The 22,700-nt window shown below is 32.4% G+C and overlaps 1 protein-coding gene across 1 annotated transcript; it reads right to left on the bottom strand.

Moving 5' to 3' along the window:
- Window positions 1-190: 190 nt before the first annotated feature.
- On the bottom strand, window positions 191-19,086 carry LOC145332033 (flotillin-1-like). The gene is made up of 18 exons (XM_080176941.1): window positions 19,006-19,086; window positions 18,354-18,414; window positions 16,804-16,878; window positions 15,653-15,715; window positions 13,213-13,293; window positions 12,686-12,829; window positions 12,305-12,404; window positions 11,839-11,896; window positions 10,929-10,995; window positions 10,219-10,281; window positions 9,329-9,426; window positions 8,628-8,691; window positions 8,152-8,257; window positions 7,552-7,619; window positions 7,231-7,307; window positions 6,984-7,054; window positions 2,387-2,455; window positions 191-2,053 (listed from the first exon to the last, which is right to left on the bottom strand). Exons 1-18 carry the CDS (start codon window positions 19,017-19,019, stop codon window positions 1,953-1,955), a joined length of 1,380 nt encoding a protein of 459 aa, XP_080033067.1. The 5' UTR covers window positions 19,020-19,086; the 3' UTR covers window positions 191-1,952.
- Window positions 19,087-22,700: the final 3,614 nt, after the last annotated feature.

Here is a 22,700-nt window from a genome sequence, read left to right as displayed (position 1 = left end):
TTCCAATAAGATCTCTATAGGTGTCAAAACTCACAGCAAAATGTTAAGTTGTCTTTGGAGTTAAGCTTGAGCCATGGAGGTTTAGCCCTTTGGATCGTAATTATCAGACATACACTTACATTCCAAAACAGACACATACTAACACACACATCCTTTTACTTTTATATAAGAATTTCATTAGGATTGAAAATTTTTACAATTATTCAAAATTTATTTGTCAAAAATTGCTTATGCGGAAAATTCTTTATTTTTTAATATTATCAATTAATTAAACATTTTAAAAATGAAAATAGCAAAAAATTTGGCACATAATATTGTTTTTAGCACATCAACTAAAGTTTTAGCAATTAAAAAAATTCCTAATGCAGGGACATATTTCTTTATTATTAAATTTTACTACAAACATAACTAATTAAAATTAATCAAAATGGCTAATTTTCTTAATATAAGGATACCATTTTAAACTTAAAATTGTAAAATTGATTATATTTGTTGTAGAAAATATTGAGCCATACTATCTTTAACATATTAAAACTAAATAAACAAGGATGACAACATTCTTAAAAGCAAAACTTTAAAATAAATCAGTAGAACAAACAAACATGAAAACTTGTATAATATTTCAAAACTTTATAAGCAGAATAATAATTTATAAACATAATTGTATTTAAACTTGCTGCAAAATTGAGTAGATACAGGATTCAATTTAATGTGATGCTTTGCTTAAAATATTCTACTTTGTTGTCCTATGAATCAATGTTCCAAAAATCAGATAAATAGGATAATTATACCATACAAAAAATTTGTTGTTAAAAAAGTAAAAAATAGACAAATAGTCTTTCTGGTACAAAGTTCCTAGGTACTCTTTTTAAATCGTACCAGATTTTAAAATAAATGGGACAATTCTAACTTGGATAAATCAATTAGAAGAGATAATTTTTACGTACGTACATAAAGACCCTTTTCATAAAAAAGCTTAGCTTTTTAAAAATATTTTAAAGGACTACACGTATAAAAATGACTAGAGATTATGAGCAATCAATTAATAATTATAATCTACAATCAAGCAAAGATATGGGTTTCTATATTTACAAAATTAACAATATTCTTTCTTTAATTTCAATTATTTACAAACATTTCAAAATTCTACGTTAATTTTCTTGTTATGATCATTTTTTCTAAGCTCATTATACAAATTAGACCTAATCTGCCATGTTAGCAAGCTAAATTAAAGCCATTTTGCCCCCTGTCATAATATCCACGTATATTCTACATCCATTTATATGTAGGTCTTATTGGTTAGTCTAATAAATTTTATAGGATTTGACCCATAATATTTTTTCTGGGCTATATAACTATTACAATTACTTATTTAATTAAAAGAGTAAAAAATGCCATAATGTTTAAGTAATTATTACTTTTTAGCTTATCTATGATCTTAAAAATAATATTAATTGGACGTCTTATATTTAAACGCTTAGTTCTTTATATTAAAAGTTAAACTTCTAGAAATCTTTAAATAAAGGAAATTTAAGTAAGCAAATTACAGAAAGTAAATATAAATTAATTTGGTGATCTAAAAACAATTCACCATTATTTTTGTAAAAAATCTTACAATCATAAAATTTTATTTAATAACAAAAATTTTAATTAATTGATAGTATTTTTTAGGAACCTATTTCAGCAACAAAAAATATTACAAAGAATAGTCATTTACCGCATCGTATTATAGACAGCTTTTCGCGGATAGTAAAATGAAAAATGTAAGAATATTACTAGTGTTGTTAGCCCCAAGGGGCCGAAGCCTGGTAACACAAAACTTGCATTTATTATTTGTAGAAAAGTGTCTATAATACGATACGATACATAATTTTTCATTATGGCTCAGAACTGGTTCTAAAACCAGCAGATTCTAATCCCTACTGGCAATGTTAATTGAAGACACATGTGCTCTATTTAACTTGAAGCCTTGTAGGTCTGACCAGATGTCTTGGTGATGTGCCAGTACCATGTCCTGTTGATCCCAGGGTGCTGGTAGACCCCATGTTACTACCTACAATAAAATGTGTAAAGTAGTAAGGTTTTTGTTGTCTGAAGATTAAGATTTTAACTCCATGTTACTGCCTAGAATAATGGATTTATTATTACATGGATCTTACACCAGAATAGCATGTACTTTAATAAAGTGAAACTTATAGCTGGTCCCCATCATCCAGCCCCTTCCTTCCTACTAGATTTATATCAATATTTTAACAAAACAATTCTTCCCAGGACCGAAGAGAAGCTACAATGTAACCCAGATCCGGTTCAGCAGTTCCTACGGCACACACACACAAACAGACAGAGATCCTGTTACTTTATTATAAGGATTAAAAAAAGTATAAACCTGAGCTAGAATCATATATTTGTGTACTTGTTGCTTCTTGTACTCGTTCAGGGATTGAGGACATTATATCTTAAAATAAAGCTATCATGATTAAATGTCTAGGTTGAGTTTAAATGCAAGTTAGCAGTCTGAAAAATGGCTTCGAAACCGATTGATATCCACTGGATTATAACCAGAGCTAGATCTTTAAATCGTTTATAGGTGATTTAAACCGGGGCGATTCATTTAGCGCACCATCAAATTATTAAATACCAATCTTTAAATCGAATTTGCATGGGCGATTTAGCGCGCCCAGTGGCGCAGTACTGGCGCGGCAATGCCACTCACCAAGTGGCATTGCCGAATCAAATCGGGGTGATTTATTTAATAAATAAATATTTTTTAAAAATTACTTTAATATTTTATTGCAAAACTATCGTGAAAACATTTTTATAGTTATTTTTAAAATAAATTATATATTAATGTTTTATATAAAATACCATACTGACACGGTATTTTATATAAAATACCTTACTGACACTGCTTAAGTAATAAAATTGTACTGGCGCGGATCAATATTTTAGTGAGTGCGCAAGCGATTTAACAACACCGCGCCGAAAATCTTTTAAAAATCAGGTGCGCTGTTGCTTACCACCAGCGCGCCTACGGTTCACCTCTGAATCGCCCCGATTCAGCGCGCCATAAAAACGATTTAAAGATCAAGCTCAGTCCTCAGCCCTACTGAAAACTTATGCATCGCAATGTTTTATATTTAGTTTTCTACGAATATAATCATAAGATTAAAACCAGTGGATTCTTAAAAAAAAACTTTTTGGTGAAAAATCCTTCTAAATCGAATAAAAAAATCTACAAAAAAAATCATAAACGGGTTATTAACATAAGATTTTGTTTACTTTTTGTACATTTTTCATACGAGTTTGGAGGATTTTTCAAAAATATTTTAGTGAGCCTTACTGATTTTAGTGAGCCAGTGCACAGTGGGCCAGCAGGTGTCAAAAAACAAAAATTGGGGGGGTATTTGGTTTCTTGGTATTTATATATTTTTCTTTATATGACTAAATTACATACATTAGGGCTTTTAAAAATGATATTTTTAAGGTCCAGGTGTATTTCTGAGTGTGTCCAGTGCCTAACAAAGTAGAGTAGGGTCGCATTTTTTAAGGTAATTTTTGACCACTACCAACCCATCTTCAAACATTGATTACTCAGGATAATGATGGCCGATTTTCAAAAAATCAAGCTTCAGATAAACGTTATAACAATTGTCATCCGATAATGAAAGTAAAACTAGAAATAAATAAATAAAATCGTATTTAAACAATCAATTATATAAAAAATATTCCTAAAATTTTGCTTATTTTTAAGCATAGGTCAACTTTCAAAGCTTGTAGAAAATTTTGGACAGACTTGGACGGTCTGGGATCTTAACTCTCATAAAATTTAGCTCATTTATAGGCCAGGAGAAAATATTAGCTGCAGCCGTTTGCAGCCGTGCATTCTAGAAAGTTTTAAAATTTGCTGGTTGAATTTTGAAACCTACAATTTCTTACGTCTGTTAATTATTTGCATGGCGCATTTTTTATTGAATAAACCTAATATTATATGTATAAATGTGACAATTTCGTATACTCTCTCTCTCTCTCTCTCTTTTTCTCTCTCTCTCTCTCTCTCTCTCTCTTTTTTTCTCTCTCTCTCTCTCTTTCTCTCTCTCTCTTTTTCTCTCTCTCTCTCTTTCTCCCTCTCTCTCTCTTTCTTCCTCTCTCTTTCTCTCTCTCTCTCTATTTCTTCCTCTCTCTCTTTCGTCCTCTCTCTTTCTTCCTCTCTCTCTCTCTCTCTCTCTCTCTCTCTCTCACTCTCTCGCAGAAATAACTAATTTTATGTTAACAAGAATAACAACATCCATAAACCGAAGCTCTCTGAAACGGTTGGACAAACGAATATTACCATTTGTAAAACTTTATATTAAAAACCCGTCGTATATGATAGCGTGCCTGTGTGTTCGATTCTTGTTACAACATGTTATACTAATGACATTAAAAATATTACCTTCTGCTGCTATGTCTGATACATGACACTAATAATGAAAGAGGGTGAATGCCTTGGCCCATAAATAGGCGCAACTTAGTTCAGTGCATAGTTGGAACTTGCAGACAAAGTTGGTGCATTCATACTAGGTATAGTTGGAATGGGTTGCTGTTTGTTGGGCATCATTACTTAAACGTTTTTAAGCAAACACAGGGAGGAAGGGACCATGAAACCATAAATTACACTGGTACCCAAAGTTTTATAACCCCGTGATATTATTTGTTGGCTCAAAACCATTCATTGAATTTTGTTGCTTGGTCCCAAATTCCTTATCAATAATGTTATTCAACCCTGTGGTAAATTTGTCAGGGATCTTAATGGATAAGACAAACAAGATTAACATTTCTGTAGATAAAAATTACCTATTAGTTGAAAAATTAGAAAGCTTTTATAGAACTCAAATTTAATAAAGGTACCCAAAGTTTTTAATTCAGCGAATAAATAAGAATAAGTTTAAAACTTTTGGTATTTGTGTATTTAACATTCCTATTCCCTCCCCCCGAACTTTGTTAATTTAATATCATTATCAATTACCGTCCATTGTCTTATCCCCTATGATCCCTGGATAAAAAAATTAATAATATAAGTTGTGGAGATATTTATATTGGTTCTTATGGATTTTGTCATCCTTGTTATTAATCTTGTTCAGTCTAGTTTTTTCAAACTGGGTATTTCCCTCCTCCCCAGTTAAAAATGTTTGCACGTCCATGAACAAGAATGAAAAACATGCATCTTTAAAAAGTAAAAACGCATTGAATACTAAGATTCTTAGATAATACCCTACTGTTGGAATTATTATGAAAAGTTTGAAATCGATAGGACAATTATAACTTGTCTAAATTATTAAAAAAGAGCTATACATTTCGAACTGACGGATAGAACGACCGGAATTATGGAAAAGCTTAGCCTTTAACAATTGTTGCTTATGCATTGCTATACTACTATTCAGATCAAAAGGGATAAGACAATTGCCAATAATTTGATGTACATCCCCAATAATGATACACAAAATTACCCCTTCTGTAGATTACAATTATTGGTTTTAACGTTTGGACACTAAGTCCCCAAAGTTGTCAAGTCAACGAATAAGAAAAAGTTATTATAAGACTTTGGGGACTAAAGTAATAAACAGCCCAATGTCCCCTCACTCCCAAACTACTATACTGCTTTTTCCAGAGAGAGAGGGGACAATGTGTTTATTACACAAGTCCCCAAAGTTTTATAAAAATGTTTTCTTATTCCTTGGCTTTCAACTTTATGAGGCTTTTGTTACTTTTGATTAGTTGTTTCATTGAGTTGAGTGTTCAAACGTTTCAACCAATAATTGTGAAATGAATTTCTGTAGGTTAAAAAAAATGCGAAAAATACACCAAAACCACATGAAGGAGTGGTCAGAGGTGAATTGTACATAAGAGTAAAGTTGCTTAAAATTTAAAAAAATGTAATTGTTCTTTTGGTGTTAAACTTTAAAATGAAGTTTAGAAGTAATTTTTAAAAAAATCCGTAAAAAATACACCAAAACCAGATGAAGGAGGGGTTAGAGGTGAATTGTACATTAAAATTAAAAAAAAAAATTGTTCTTTTGGTGTTAAAACTGTAAAATGAAGTTTAGAAGTAATTTTTAAAAAATCCGCAAAAAATACACCAAAACCACATGAAGGAGTGGTCTGAGGTTAATTGTACATAAAAGCAAAGTTGCTTAAAATTTAAAAATATGAAATTGTTCTTTTGGTGTTGAAACTGTAAAATGAAGTTTAGTAGTAATTGAAAAAAAAATCCGCGAAAATTCTCCCAAAACTGAGTATACACAAATAAGCAAACTTTTAGTTTTTGCATAGATAGACATTTCATGTTTTACAATTTTTTCTCTAAAACCAATAGTTTTTGAGTTATTGAATTTTGAACCGTTTTGGCCAATTCTGGCCCACTGTGCAGTGATTCAAAAAGTTTTTTAAAAATCTACCTCAGCTAATTTATATGCTTATCATTTCATAGAATGAATATCTATGTAGAACCTAGTAAAAGTGTCGGACTGATTATGACGTAAAAAAATTAGCCAATGAGAGGACATTATTGACCAATGGTAAAATTTATAGTGGCCTCTCATTGGCTATTTTTTTTGTTACGTCATAATCAGTCCGACACTATTACTGGGTTCATCTATGTAACAATACAAATTACGAAGCAGCTTATAGTGCCTATAATGACAAATGTCTTCATACAATACAAATGACCAATTATATGCCAGTATACATTTTACCATTGTTCAATTACAATGTAGTTGTGCACTGGCCTATAATTGGTCATTTGTATTGTATGACGTCATATTGTATTAGGCAGTGTAAGCTGCTTCTCAATTGACTTTATGTTGATAAATAACAGTCTGAAAGTGGTAAAATTTATGAATGAAAAATAATAAATAATGATTTATAATAATAAATGTGTTTTAAATGTAAAAGTTTTGGTTATGCTTTTTATTCTTTAAAAATATTAATAATTATGAAAATTTTACCCATAATTTCTTTGGTAAGGGCAGCAGGACCAGCTGACTCACCAGGCTTTCCTTCTATATCCATAACCATCCTAGATAGATTGATAGATAGATAAATAGATAGATAGATAGATAGGTAGATAGATAGATAAACAGATAAATAGACAAGCAGACAGACAGACAGACAGACAGACAGACAGACAGACAGACAGACAGACAGACAGACAGATAGATAGATAGATAGATAGATAGATATATAGATACTAACTTGATGCTTCTACACTGGCCAAGTGGAGCAGAAACTTCAGCTGCCAGAGCAGGTATCGTCTCCATCCACATGGCAACCTGTAAAGTTGAAAATTTTTAAAACTTTCTGATTTAAAGTTTTTCATTTAATTATGCTAGGCACCTAGCATCCACGCAATCTTTTTATTCAAAGGGGCAGAGATGGGCCATAAAAATAGTCTAAAACTATTTCAATACTTATACCTAGAAATTGAATAATCTAAAACCATCACATTAAAAGTGTTTACACACACACACAGACAAACATACTACCTATTACTCTATAATATATGATTGTGTTTACCTTAGCTGCCCTATTATATTCATTATAGGCATCTGCTTTCTTCGCCATTTTCTCTGACTCTGATTTACCTAAAATTCAGTGTAAATAATTTGGAGGCATAATAATTATTTCTTAAGGGAGGATTAGACTAACTATCCTCCTTGAATTATAAAATAGTTATATATCGCATTGTATTATAAACAGCTTTCCGCGGCTATAAAAATGTACTATTATAAGATTAAAAATATTTTTGTTAGCCCCGAGATGCCGAAGGCACGGGCTAACAAACCTGGTTTTATATTATGATTGTAAATTTATAAATCCGTAGAAAACTGGATTTAATACGATACGATACATGATTTTCCATTATGCCTTAAAACCGGTTCTAATCCAGCGGATATTAATCGGTTTCGAAGCCATATTGGAAAACATGAGAATTATAAAAGGAGAACCAAATCGGATCAGCGGTTCATAGCAAGTGATACAATAAAACAGAATGATTAAATATGAGTTTTGAAAATTTACAATCCTATCTTTCCCCCTAATACCTACAAGCAGGCAGTCTATCTTCAAGAAAATTAGTAAGAAGACTATTTTTCGTCAATTGTCCTATGCTTTTACCTTTCAAATTGATGACATAAGCCTGAGCCTCACCAATAAGTGCTTTAGCCTCAGCCTCGGCGTTAGCCTCCTCAATAGTTTTATATCTGGTAGCGATAGCAAGTACCTAGACAAGAAAGATTTTAGACGACTTTTAAAAGCATAATTGTTTTGTTCACAAGGGCTTTGATTCAGCAAATTATTTAATTTGAAATTGCTAAAATACAGGATATCTTATGGTACGCCTCTCAGCGTAAAACTTGTTTTGTTCTGTAATTAAAGGGAAGTAGGTAAAAATAATTGTTTGTCAAAATCACTGTCCCTTGTCCCTGCTTTGTTCATTGTAAAAATAGACCCTCATCCCCTCTTCTCCTACTGGATGAAGGAACTGATTAATAAATATTAGCAACCCAATTTAACAACAAATATCCCTGTCAATATATCCACATATTCTATATCCATTAAGCCAATATAAATACATATATATGTATTTTTACCTCAGTTTTGTACTTTTCAGCTTCTGCAGGTCTTTTCACTCTTGCTTCTAACTCTGCATGTCTCCTAAACGTAAAATATTGCTAGTATCGATTATTTCCAAAAAAAAAGAAAATAGGTGAAGGGGGATTAGACAAACGGCTAATTATAAATATTATGGTTTCACTGGGATGTTGAACCATAAATATACCATAATAAAGTGATACGTAGCTGGCTAAAATAACGAAACCCGCCAGCCATCCCCTTTCCCATCCTCTCTCCTTATACTAGATTAGCAAACTGGCCATTAGATAAGGTTCTTATCAGCAGCAAACTAAATTGACAACAAATTTTCCCTTATTGATATAACCCCGAATAATTTATTCATTTTTGCAACAAAGATACCCAATAATAATAATCTGGTATGGTCAAATTCTCAATTATGACCAGTTATCTCGCAGCAAACATAAATGCGCGATAAAGAACTATCTTTCGCGTTTTCTCAGCCATCCGCTTAATTCAATCAATAAATCAATCAATAACTCTTTATTTTATTTTTTAAGTAACTACACAATATCTATCTTTCTAATGTTGATCTATCAATCAATTAATACCAATTAATTTTATTTTATGTAATTATATCTATTTTTATATCAATCAATCAATCAATACCTATTTATTTTATTTTATGTAATTATCTATTTGTCTATCAATCAATCAATACCTCTTTATTTCTTCTTCTTGAACTTCAATCTGTTTGAGCCTTTCAATAATGTCTATGTTCTTTTTCTCCTCCTCAATTCTTTGGTTTATTTTGGCAGCCTAAAATATCAAATATCAAGAGTTTATTAAAATTCATAAGACCAGCGTTGCGGAGCTGTTTGATTTTGGTGCGGCTTCGGCTCCAACCTAAAATATTTTTCCCTCACGTCTATTTTTGACTTTTAAAAGTTAAATTTTTTATAAAAATGGAATTGCAAAACTTAAAAAGGGCATTTGCACAATCACATGACAAAACAGAGTTACCAAATTATAATTTATAACAAATCTCTTTATTTATCTAGTCCGGAGCCGGAGTCGTTTTTTAACGAAAATTACGGCTCCGGCTCCAGCAAAATGTGTCGGCTCCGCAACGCTACATAAGACTGTTTATTATGGACTATAATTATTTTATTTTCAGGAGGTTAAAAGAGGGTATTTAAAGTTTGAGGAGGGTAAACACCCGACTACCCTTACTATGCTGTTTATTGTGATTTTCCTAACGGCTACTTCTTTAGAGGTAGAAATTATTTTTTAACTGGTGGGGGGGGGGAGTTAATTTTTTTTCTAGAAGGTGATTTTTTTTGAAGGGTTGACACCATAAAGGGATATGAAGCTTCACTGTAAAGAAAAAGCTATATTGGTCAAGCAGTTACCAAGATCTTTTGGTAAGGACAGGCAGACAAACATTATCTTACTTTTTATACAAGGATAAAGGAGTAGAACCGGTTTTCAGCAATACTGAAAAATAATGTATAGCCTCGAACAAGAGAATTTTCAATACTATTCAAAATAAAAATCATAAAATTAATTCGAGTTTTGTTAGCCCGGGCCTTTGATAAATAACTCTAATACCTGTAATTGGAAAGCTAGCTGAGCCTCTGCACGAGCTGTTTCTACTTCAACATCATAGGTAGCCTGCAAAAAAATTATAACTCAATTAATATTAGTTGACTGCAGACTACCGTACACAGTTTTTGTTGCTGTGTTTCTTTTTGGAGCTTTACAAAGTGTTTACAAACATGTGCCATGTGACGTCATAAAAATAAGGGATAAGAGGAGAAGTGGTAAAGGGAACCCCTTCAAAAAAGATGAAACTATTGATTGACGTCACACGGCTCATTTTTTAGGACAATATGTTGAGCTTCAGCAAATCTTTCCCCTTATTCCAAAAATTTAAAAAAACTAAAAATATAAAATTATAATGTTAAAAGCGAAGTATTTCTGTAATAAAGTCCTGAACTGTAAATATGTCGGCATACTGTAATAAAAGCAATTTTGCAACAAATTTACGTCAAATATAAGACTTTATCCTGTTTTAGAGCTTCGCCTTTATGAATGTTGTAATTCCTTGTTTAAAAAAAATGATAATCATATTTTGACATTTTCAGAATATTATTACTAGGGTTGGGCCGGATTTCCGGCCATTTTCAATATCCAGCCGGATACCAGATATTGAAACTATCCGGATAACCGGCTGATTTCTAATGCCGGATATCCGGTTATCCGGTAATTTGCCGGATATACGGCGTTGGCCAGATATCCGGCCCAACCCTAATTATTACCTTTTTCAAAAGAAAGTCTCTTTTGGCCATTTCAATGTATGAATCATTAATCAAACGAGCAGCGACCCTAAAAAAGATAATCATTAGAGTTTTGGATAAATAAGTACTAGATTAATTGTTTATCGCATCGTTTTATAGACATCTTTCCGCAGACAGCAAAAAGTTAAAAATACAAAAATAAGTCTAGTTTTGTTGACCCTAAGGGGCTGAGAACCTGAGCCTAATTAAACTGATATTAATTTCATAATCTTTATTCTATTATTCGTGAAAAAAACTCTATAATACGATACGATATATCCAAGTTTTTCGAATATATTTTATACGCTTACATTGGTCCTTGAATGGATTTAGATTATTTTTTTTATCAAATTCTAGCCTTGGGGTGGTTTAAGCTATTTTACTGCCCCTAATTCCCTAGATGCCATTTAATATACCATTTTGGTCTGTAAAACTAATGGAAAGTGCAACTGATTGGAAGATTGATAAAAAAAAACTAATAAAAATTATTATAAACGAAGTGAAACTTTTAGGCACTGAAAGGAAATAATTCTTTAGGATTATCAAGCAATAAAAATACTCATAATGTACCGCTATATACAGGTTTTTTTTTAATGGAACAAATGTATTGCTTAATATAACCCACTTGCCATTGACATAAATTAATAATCTATATCTTAATTTCTTCATTGGGCTGGGGAGTTTTGTATAAGAAAAAAATATTTAGCAATTTTCAACAAATTATGCCTTTAGATGCACTTGAGTAAGGGGTGTTGATTAAGCAGTCAAAAACCTTCCCAGGACCTATACGAGACTATATTGTAAAGTCGAACCATATTGGTTTAGCGGTTAGTCAGATCCTTTGGTACAGACATCCTGTTACTTTATTATAAGGATTATCATTAAATAATACCTTGTTTCTTCACAAACAGATGTGTCAATCATTTTGTCTCGGTTACATTCTGCTTCTCCTATAAGAAGATTTGCATGTAAGTCAAGAAAGTCACAAAACCGTGAAAAAGATTTTATTTTCTATTATAAACTCTATCAATATAAAATAAATCTGCCAAAAACTTTTTTGTTATAAAAGCTGAAGGCTTCAAATTTAGGGTATTGGGTCTACTTGTGGCAGTCTTTCAGCAGTTAGAGCATTGTATTTCCTTCAGGCTTCCTTTAATTAAAAATACCACATTTACGAAACAGCTTATAGTGCCTAATAAAAAATGACGTCATACAATACAAATGACCAATGACAGGGCAGTATACATTTTACCTTTGGTCAATACCATTGCCTACTGGCCTTTGATTGGTCATTTGTAATGTATAGCTTCATTTTTTATGGGCACATTAAGCTGAATAAAAAAAGTACGACTATTTACCTATTCTGGCATCCCTCAGTACTTGACTGGTTCTAGCTTGTCCCATGGACTCCATATAACTTTCTTCATCTTTGATGTCTTTCAGTGTGTAAGAAATAACCTACAAATAGGAAACTTTTATACTGACAGACTGGCGGGCACACAAAGTGAATTAAAGCAGGGATCTAAAGGGATAAGACAATGGCCGATAAATTGATATTCATTTCCAATGATCCCTTCAGTAGATCACAATTTGTGGTTAAAACACTGGACATCTAATTTAATGAACCAAACAATCAAAATTCAATAAAATTCCCCAAAGTTGTTAATTAAGCCAAGGAATTAGAAAACGGTATTATAAAATTTTTGGACAGGACTTTGTATGGAGGAAGTAGTCTATACCTGTATCCCCATATTAACCAAATCTGTGGAGGCAACATCGAATACTTGGGTGGAGAATTTCTTCCTATCCTTGAATATTTCGTCCACTGTCATCTGCCCCATTATGGCTCGTTGGTGTCCTTCCAGGGTCGCGCGAGCTATGTCCTAAAATAAATACAAATAACCAATGACAGGCCAGTATACATTTTAATTTACCAATGGTAGGTCAGTATGAAGTTATTTTTTTTATAGGCACAATAAAAAGCTTTAATTTTATTTTGCCTTTATTCTTATGTAAAAGTAACTGAATATGTGCTTGTTTGTACTTTAAGATCTCGCTAACCGCTAACCGCTTATATGGTTCTTCTATACAGAAAAGATTCTTTTATGTTTAGGGAAGGTTTATATCCATCCCAAGTAAATAAATTTCTCCTGCCTCATTTTTTAAAAATTCCCTTTTGAAATAGACCGGAAATTTAAGGGTCGACTTTCTTCGCCCCACCGCCACAATTTATTCTTCTTGAAATAGAGGTGTTGGATGTAGCTACCTGAATCTCCTTGTCAGTTTTACCGATAAACTGTTCCACGGCGGCGCGTAGCATTTCTTCATTATTACTTGTTATTTTAACCTGAAACATAAATATTTCAGGTTTAACCCTTACAGATCGGGGGGGGGGGGGGGGGTCATATTGACCCCCCCCTCTGTTTTTTCAATGTCATTTTTTTTGTAGGTAAGATAGAGAGTTGTGACTTCATGACTTTTTAAGTTTAGTAATTATACGTCGGCAAGAGTTGATCTTATAAGGATATCTGGTCTGTGTCAGTCGTGGCATCCGGTCAAAGTCGGTTAGGTGGAACCAAATTTAGAAAAAATTCTAAATAAATCTTAATTTCTACATTATGACTTTTGTTTATAAGGTAGAAACCTAAAATTTTTTTGGTGAATACTTAGATATCAATGACCTTTTGAGAAAAGTGGTGTTATGACCGTTTGACCGCTCCCTGATCGACTTTATGACCGATTTTTGTCCGGCTTTTACTACAGACATATATCATGAATATCGTGGCTTCTATTACAGCTAGAGGCCTAAAATTTGTTTTGGTAAATCCTTGAGCAACAGTAAACAGATAAAAATATTAATTGGCGCCGCCAACCGCCGTTTTTACCGCCGTAACCGCCGAAAATGGCGGTTTCCGTTATTTGCCGTTTTTTGGCGATGATCTGAAAAAGTATTTTTTTTTTATGAAAAATAAAAGTTCGTCCTAAAATTTGGTCATCCTAGCTGCAAAATTGGCCGCTCTACAGCTGTTTTAATATTTAGCGGCTGGCCGCTAAAAAGCGGCTAAGGAGCGGTCTGACCGCTATGACTAGAAAAAGTAATTTTCTCTAAAAATACACATGAACCACCAGAAAAAATTTTTATGTCTCTAACTGTAACAGGAGCCGAGATAGAGGGGGGGGTCAATATGACCCCCCCCCCCCCGATCTATTAAGGTGGGAATAGGGGCCCGATCTGTAAGGGTTAATATATAACAATAAAGGTATAATAGATATGTAGAACTTAAATTTAAAGTTGGACTATAAACAAACTAGTATCTACTAAAGGGTGTGCAAAAAAATGCGTAGATTTACGTCAGTTGGGACATTATAACACGTAGCTCCTAAACTATGCGTAGCACAGGAATCGTTTTAATATTTCCTAAAAAAAGACTTCTTAGCGGTTCTAACGGTATGCGTAACATTATTCTACTATTAACACAAGCCGCGCAAATTGAATTTTAAAAATCTACGCATTTTTTTTGCACACCCTTTATTAGATTCTAGCTAATATTCTAGTACTAGAGTTGGGCTCGATATAATTATCTCGCTATTGGCTAGGTTTATTCAATGTTTTATTTACTTTCTTTTGGTTATCTGAATTCTGACTATTAACCCTATACTTCCATTATCTTCTCCCTGGCGATTTCTTTCTTTAAACTAATTTAGGATCTTAATATTCTTTATTTCAAATTATCGTCCTGAAAGGGTTAGAATGTTTAGTTAACTGTTAAATTTTAGTTCAATATCTGACCACATTACGCACATATCGCTAGTGTCCAATTATTTTAAAACTAAGTTTTCTTTTATTTACTATATTATAAATTTAAATTTTCTGTTTTATGGATAGAAATTTAATACAATATGATTCAAATAGCAACATGAAATAAAAAAATTAATTCATTCTTTATACAGTAAAATAATGGGTCTTATCGTTCTGGTCAATGAGAGTTTATTACGGATTTTTGGAGCACTATGAGTTTTAAACATTTATCCTTTGGAAAACTTGAGCTCATATATAGACATTTATTTCCTAGATCTGTCATGGATCTTGATGCAATAAAGTAGGCTGTTTTGTAAATGTTAAAAATTGGAAGATTTCATTAAACAAAAGTTCCCGCAAATATAAGTATTAAATAAATTTTTTGACATTGTCACAGCATTTGACTAATTTCATAAATTTCATATTGTAGAGCAGAGAGAGAGAGAGAGAGGGAGAGAGAGAGAGAGAACATTAGACTGTTTATTCAGTAGTCACCAATGTTTTATAATAATATTTCTTATTCGTTGGCTGAAAAAACTTTGGCACTTTGATTAAATTTTGCTTGGTTAGTTCATAAGTTGAGTGTCCAAACGTTTCAACCATTAATTTCAATCAACAGAAGAGTTAATTTTATGTATTCTCAGTGTAGAGTCAGAGACATGTGACACTAGTCCTAGCAAACAGTTTTAAGAGAGATATTTCTCATAATCCATTTACTTTTTTTCCCCTACAAATCCACACAGAAGCTGTTTATAGAGCCTTTAACTACTGACTTCATACAATACAAATGACCAATGATAGACCAACACACAGACTAAATTACAAATGACAGGCCAGTATAAATTTTAACTGACCAATCTTGGGCCAGTATGAAGTCATTTTTATAGGCACTATAAAAAGCGTTTACCTGGGCAATACCAGTAACAGAAAGAGGAACTCCATGTACTGTATACACCCGAGGGGATGCAACCTGTAATAATTAATATAATAATACCAGTAACAGAAAGAGGAACTCCATGTACTGTATACACCCGAGGAGATGCAACCTGTAATAATTAATATAATAATACCAGTAACAGAAAGAGGAACTCCATGTACTGTATACACTCGAGGAGATGCAACCTGTAATAATTAATATAATAATACCAGTAACAGAAAGAGGAACTCCATGTACTGTATACACTCGAGGAGATGCAACCTGTAATAATTAATATAATAATACCAGTAACAGAAAGAGGAACTCCATGTACTGTATACACTCGAGGAGATGCAACCTGTAATAATTAATATAATAATACCAGTAACAGAAAGAGGAACTCCATGTACTGTATACACTCGAGGAGATGCAACCTGTAATAATTAATATGATAATACCAGTAACAGAAAGAGGAACTCCATGTACTGTATACACTTGAGGGGATGCAACCTGTAATAATTAATATAATAATACCAGTAACAGAAAGAGGAACTCCATGTACTGTATACACTCGAGGAGATGCAACCTGTAATAATTAATATAATAATACCAGTAACAGAAAGAGGAACTCCATGTACTGTATACACTCGAGGAGATGCAACCTGTAATAATTAATATGATAATACCAGTAACAGAAAGAGGAACTCCATGTACTGTATACACTCGAGGAGATGCAACCTGTAATAATTAATATAATAATACCAGTAACAGAAAGAGGAACTCCATGTACTGTATACACTCGAGGGGATGCAACCTGTAATAATTAATATAATAATACCAGTATCAGAAAGAGGAACTCCATGTACTGTATACACCCGAGGGGATGCAACCTGGAAATGTCGAAATTCATAGATTAGGGTAAAACAATAGAGGGGGATTGGGGTTAAATGTCCCCACCCTGCGGACCCTGTACCAACTAAGTTTAATTGGTTCTTTGAAAATCACCCAATAGCATCAGGAATATTAACAAAGCCAAGTTCAAGAGCAGAAATCATTTTTTTTTCATTCTTTAATCCTATGAAACGGATGTATGGATATAGTCTAGCTAAAGAATAGCTGCGCTACCAAAAATTATAATTTACCTGTAGGGTCATCAAGTTGAGAGGCAGTCTTTGTACTTTCTGAACACACGGGCATACAAATATCCAGCCACCAACCTAAATTTTATAATATCATTAATACCTTTATTTGTGACAACTTTTGTTTAATAGAATCTTCCAATTTTTAACATTTACAAAACGGACTATATAATTGCTTCAAGATCCATGTTAGATCTATATAGGAAATAAATGTTTATAAATAAGCTCGAGTTGAGAGGCAGTCTTTGTACTTTCTGAACACACGGACATACAAATATCCAGCCACCGACCTAAATTTTATAATATCACTAGCGGCTACGCCCCTAGAGGCCTCTAGGGGCACTTGAGGAAGAGAGAGTCGAATTTAGTAATTCAATTTCTTATTTTAGATTTTAAAAGAAAAAGTAAAATTTACGTTTGATGTTTGTTTTTCGTTGAACTCTCTTTCTAAAATTGAGAAATTTAAAAAAAAAATAATTTCTCTAGGGAGGGTGGTGGTACCCTCCCTCAAAATAGTTATAAACCTTCCTGGGACCTATGAGAAGCTACCCTGTTAAGGAGAACCCGATCGGTTATGCGGTTAGCGAGATCCTTCGCTACAAACAGACAAACACACAAACACACAGACAGACATCGTTCTACTTTGTATTATAGATTAATACCTTTATTTGTGGCAACTTTTGTTTAATAGAATCTTCCAATTTTTAACATTTACAAAACGGCCTGCATAATTGCTTCAAGATCCAAGTTAGATCAATATAGGAAATAAATGTCTATAAATGAGCTCAAGTTTAGAGGCAGTCTTTGTACTTCTGAATACATAAACATACAAAAATCCAGCCGCCAACCTAAATTTTGACAATTAGCTTTTGTGAATATAATAAACTATTTATTTGAAATAAAATTTTTTTCTATCCTTTATAATGGTTAATTAAAACACAGAGTATAACAAGATGGAGGGCTAGGAGGAACAAGGCAATTTTTATATGTACTATGAACTTATTACGTAGTAGGTAGAGACATACAGACATACAAAAAGGATAGGATTAAAGAGTAGCTTTGCTATTTAAAAAGAAACCTACCACAAGTTTAGGCTTTAAATAGAATCAACCCGACACTACTATGACCTTATTTGACGTACATACGTACCAAAAAGGATTGGATTATAGAGTAGCTTTGCTATTAAAAAAGGAACATACCACAAGCTTAAGGCTTTGAATGAAAGCACTATGTCTCTACTTTTGTCTTATTTGAAGTACAGATGTACAAAAAGGATTGTATTATAGAGTAGCTTCGCCATTGAAAAATAAAAGTGTAGGCTTAAAGGATTGTATTATAGAGTATCTTCGCTATTGAAAAATAAAAGTGTAGGCTTAAAGGATTGTATTACAGAGTAGCTTCGCTATTGAAAAATAAAAGTGTAGGCTTAAAGGATTGTATTGTAGAGTATCTTCGCTATTGAAAAATAAAAATGTAGGCTTATTTAACGTACAGACGTACACATGTAACTGAATTATTATACAGTAGCTTCGCTATTAAAAAAAGAAACCTACCACAAGTTTAGGCTTTGAGTGAAAACAACCCGACACTACTATGGCCTCATTGGGACCCCCTTCACAATATCAATATATAAAAATCATTATTAAATATTTTAAATATTAAGATTCAAATTACATTGTAAAGGTTATTTCATAGAAATTGAATATAAGTTAGCAGTTATAAACGGTTGATCACTCAACTTAATAAACCAATCAATCAAAATTCAATAAAAGTCCCCGAAGATGTTAGGCCAACGAATAAGAATATAAAATTTTTGGGACTAGTAAAATTAACAGCCCAATACAAAGAATATTGTAAGAGAGACAGACAATGACATACGCTAAACTATATATAACTAGTGACTACGCCCCTAGAAGCCTCTAGGGGCCCCTAAGGTTGGACGGGAAAAATCGACCCCCACACCATTTTAAATTTGTGTTCAAAATAGTAAAAAATATTTTTTTTTTGGGGGGGGGGGAGATGAAGACACCCTCCCCAAAAATAGTTTAAAACCTTCCCAGGACCTATAAGAAGCTTCACTGTAAAGAAGAACAATATCGGTTCAGCAGTTAGCGAGATACTTTGGGACAGACAAAAACCACTTATTACTTTATATAATAGGATAATTTGCGTGTTATAGATATTTAAGATTTTTATATTATTCCTGTGATAAAACCCATTTTATGTCACAAAATGTAATCGATCCCAAAACAAACCAAAAATGCCACAATTTCTGAAAGTAAATAATGGTTACATCCCACAAAGTTAATGTTGAGCACTGCTAACCCATCTGAATTATCATTTTTTAAAAAATAAATCGTAAATAAGGGGGAATGTTTGTCCCCTGTACCTAAACCCTGCGTGAGGCTCTAACCCTACGGGGTTTGTATCTGCGTTGCCTTAACCATGTGGGTCTACCGAACCTAACCTAAAAGAATAAAGAAACAAATGAAAAACTATCATGTCATAAATTTATTTCACAAATACAGGATGGGGGGGGGGGGTACCAGTGCTCAACAGGGTACTTTGTGTGAAAGCGCACAAAAAAACATCTAATAGTTATTTCTCGCATCGTACTATAAACGGCTTCCGCGGATATAGAATGTACAATTATGAGATTAAAACTAGTTTTTTTAGCCCCGAGGTGCCGGAGGCAACGGCTAAAAAACTGGTTTTAATCTTATGATTGTACATTTTTATATTCGTAGAAAGATGGATATAATATGATGCTAGACATAGTTTTTTCGTATGGATGAGAACCGGTTCCTATCCACCGGATTCGAATAAATACGAGAAAGTATATTATTGATATATTTTATTCAAAAAACGGTTTTGCGATAGACTCTAAGGACCTTTTTTAGATAAAGGCTTTATAGCTTATATTTTATTTATAAAAATAAAAGTAATTTTTAAGGGGGGATAGGAGAAATATTGGGACACCCTCCTCCACAAAATAGATTTTAAGAAATATATTCAATACTATGAAAAAAAGCGTAATACAATATAATCTTTGTGCAAAAACGTCAATAACATTTGTATATAAAATCGTAATCAAAACACACTTTTATATTGATATTCATTCAAAATTTCAATTTAAAATACTATTTTATGATTAAATTCTTTTTTTAAGTTCTATTTTAATTATAATAACTTTTAAAGTAATAGATAATTTATCATGTAAAAGGAAAAAAATATGATCACCAATAATTATTTATTATTGTACCAATTTATTCACTAAAATTCGTATATTTATCTTTATAAATATCCCTAAACATGTTATCAACAGCAAGAGATTAGACTTTATAATAACAATTTATATTATTTTGGTAGGTACTGAGAACCATTACAACCATACACGGAATTTTTTGTACATTTATGATTTTTAAAAGCTGACTCTATTTGATTTTTGTGTCTAATATTAAAGTATACATTTTTAATTTTAAAAATATTTCTTTTATATTTTAAATTAAAATAAATTTTTTTTCCAAATTACAAAAGACAGCTAACTACTTGGTGAAAAATTCCGTTTACTTTAGAGGATTTTTATGGAGGGAGGGGGAATTATTTTGTCAATAGAAAGCCCTTTGGGGAACTTTCTCTAATATGATAATAATATCATCAAGATATGACTTTCTCACTTTCTTTATATTATCTTATATGGATAATATGAACAAAAATAATCCTTATATAAAAGTAACATGATGTCTTTTGTGTGTGCGTGTGTGAGTGTATGTAGCGAAGGGTCTCATTAACTGGTTAACCCATATATAGTTTACTCCTTTACTGGGAAGCTTCTCATAGATCCAGGAAGGTTCATAACTAGTTTTCTTAAGGTACCTCCACCCTCCCAAGATAAATCGCCCCTTATTATTTTATAAAAACTTAGGGAAGGGCTTGGCGTTAGTGTTCGATGGTACTTTAAGAGGATACACTGTTTCGCTTTTGATAAAAGCATATCTTACCGACAGACAGAAAAGCATGCAAAAAATCATCGCTTCCAAAGAAATTAAAGTAACTTGTTTTTTATTTTTTTTGCATTAAGATTATCTTAAATTGATCTTCATTAGGATTTAAAATACTGAATAATATTGGATGTAGATTATAAATATACATGGATATTATGACAGGGGAAAAATTGTCGTTAATATTATTAGTGAGCTCATTAGTCGTTCATCCAGTAGAAGTGGAGGGGATGTGGTAAGGGGGTAGATGGGGCGGATCGTTATCTTAGCTAGCCACAAGTTTCACTTTATTAGAGTACATGATAATCTGGTGTACTATCCAAGTAATAATAAATCTATTAATAGCAATAATACAAAGGATTAGAAATTTGATTTTCATTCAAGAAAGATAGGGGGTCAATGGAGTTTAAATAAATCTTGTAATCAATATCATCTTTTATTTTTGTCTTTGGTAACTTAAAACTGTTAGATTGAAGTACAATAATAGTTATTTATCGCAGCGAATTATGGACAGCTTTCCGCGGATATTAAAAGGAAAAATTTTAAGGTTAAAACCAGTTTTGTTTGCCCCGATTTTTCAGTATAGCCGAAAACAGGTTCTAATCCAGTGGATATTAAACGGTTACGAAGCAGTACTGCATGGAAAAGAATTCTTACACGTAATGTTATTTTTTTATATTACCAAATTTTTAAAAATCATTATGAAGAGGAAGATTAGCTTATCTGCAATTGTCTTAGACTTATACCTGCAGTTTTTAAAAGCGAAGCTTTTCGATAATTAGGGTCGGTCCGTCCGTCCGTACGTCCGTCCGTCCCTACGTCCGTCCGTCCGTACGTCCGTCCGTCCGTACGTCCGTCCGTACGTCCGTCCGAGATAGTTAGCTTTTATTCGTTAATTTAAGCATGTTAGAATTGTCCTATCGATTTCAAACTTTGCATGGTGATTTCTGTAGTAGTTAGGTACGATTTAGAAAGCGTAGCAACTCTATAATCATTACCCAAATGTCCGTACGTCCATTTTAAACATGTTGATTTTTCTACTTTTTTAACAACAAATTTTTATATGATCTAATTATCCGTTTGATCTGATATTTGGTATATTGATTCCTGGGACAACAAAGAACAATATTTTAAGCGAAGCAACTCTATAATCAAGCCCTAAAGATGTAAGTATGTCCATAAACATTATCCTGTATCAAGCAGTTTTTCAACAAATTTACTTACAATTTTGCTTCGAATCTTATACTTTTATATTCTGATTATTCAGTTCAGACACTATACAAGTATTAATGTCCGTTTGTCCTACCGTTTCAGTGCTTCGCTTTTATGGATGTTGTCATCCTTGTTTTATACATACTTGTCTTTGGTACTATTGAGAGAGATAGAGTGGAAAAGATTAATTTTGCGTCCATTGTCACCTACCTCCCTGAAATACTTGTTTTTAAAATCCATTAATAAATATCAAATTGTGACATTTGCTTTGTGTATTTATATTCTACAATTATAGTCTGTGCGTCGTAATAGCTTTGATAGTATGTAAAAAGTAACTTCGTTTCTGACTTTTAAGGGCCATATCTTTTGGTGGAGAAACACCCCAATATTGATTTGTATTTAAACAATATGTCGATATCACACAAAGTATCCTCTTGAGCACTCCTCCCACTCTATTTATTTTTTAATATAAGTGGTGGGATGGTGGTAGCTTTTTTCTTTTGTTTGTTTATTACTTTGGGTTAGGTTATGGGTTATGGTCCCGTGCAGGGGTTAGGCAAAAGAGAAAACTTATACCCCTTGTTTTTATCTATTTCAAATTTAAGGGTTGGGGGATTTTTAATGCCAAACCGGTAACATTTTAGAAAATCAACAACATTATTAAAAACATTATTTTACATATAGGTC

The sequence above is a fragment of the Acartia tonsa genome, chromosome 11 (assembly GCF_053477335.1).
Source record: "Acartia tonsa isolate MP-2025a chromosome 11, ASM5347733v1, whole genome shotgun sequence".
Lineage (NCBI taxonomy): Eukaryota > Metazoa > Arthropoda > Copepoda > Calanoida > Acartiidae > Acartia > Acartia tonsa.
This window is presented reverse-complemented; position numbering and strand designations above follow the sequence as displayed.

Excerpts from the sequence above, each read along its gene's own strand:
- LOC145332033 (XM_080176941.1), bottom strand. Across the intron at positions 15,716-16,803 it reads TCAACTTGATGACCCTACAG|GTTGCATCCCCTCGGGTGTA; the intron begins GTAAATTATAAT and ends TAATTATTACAG. Across the intron at positions 10,282-10,928 it reads GAGACTTTCTTTTGAAAAAG|GCTACCTATGATGTTGAAGT; the intron begins GTAATAATTAGG and ends ATTTTTTTGCAG.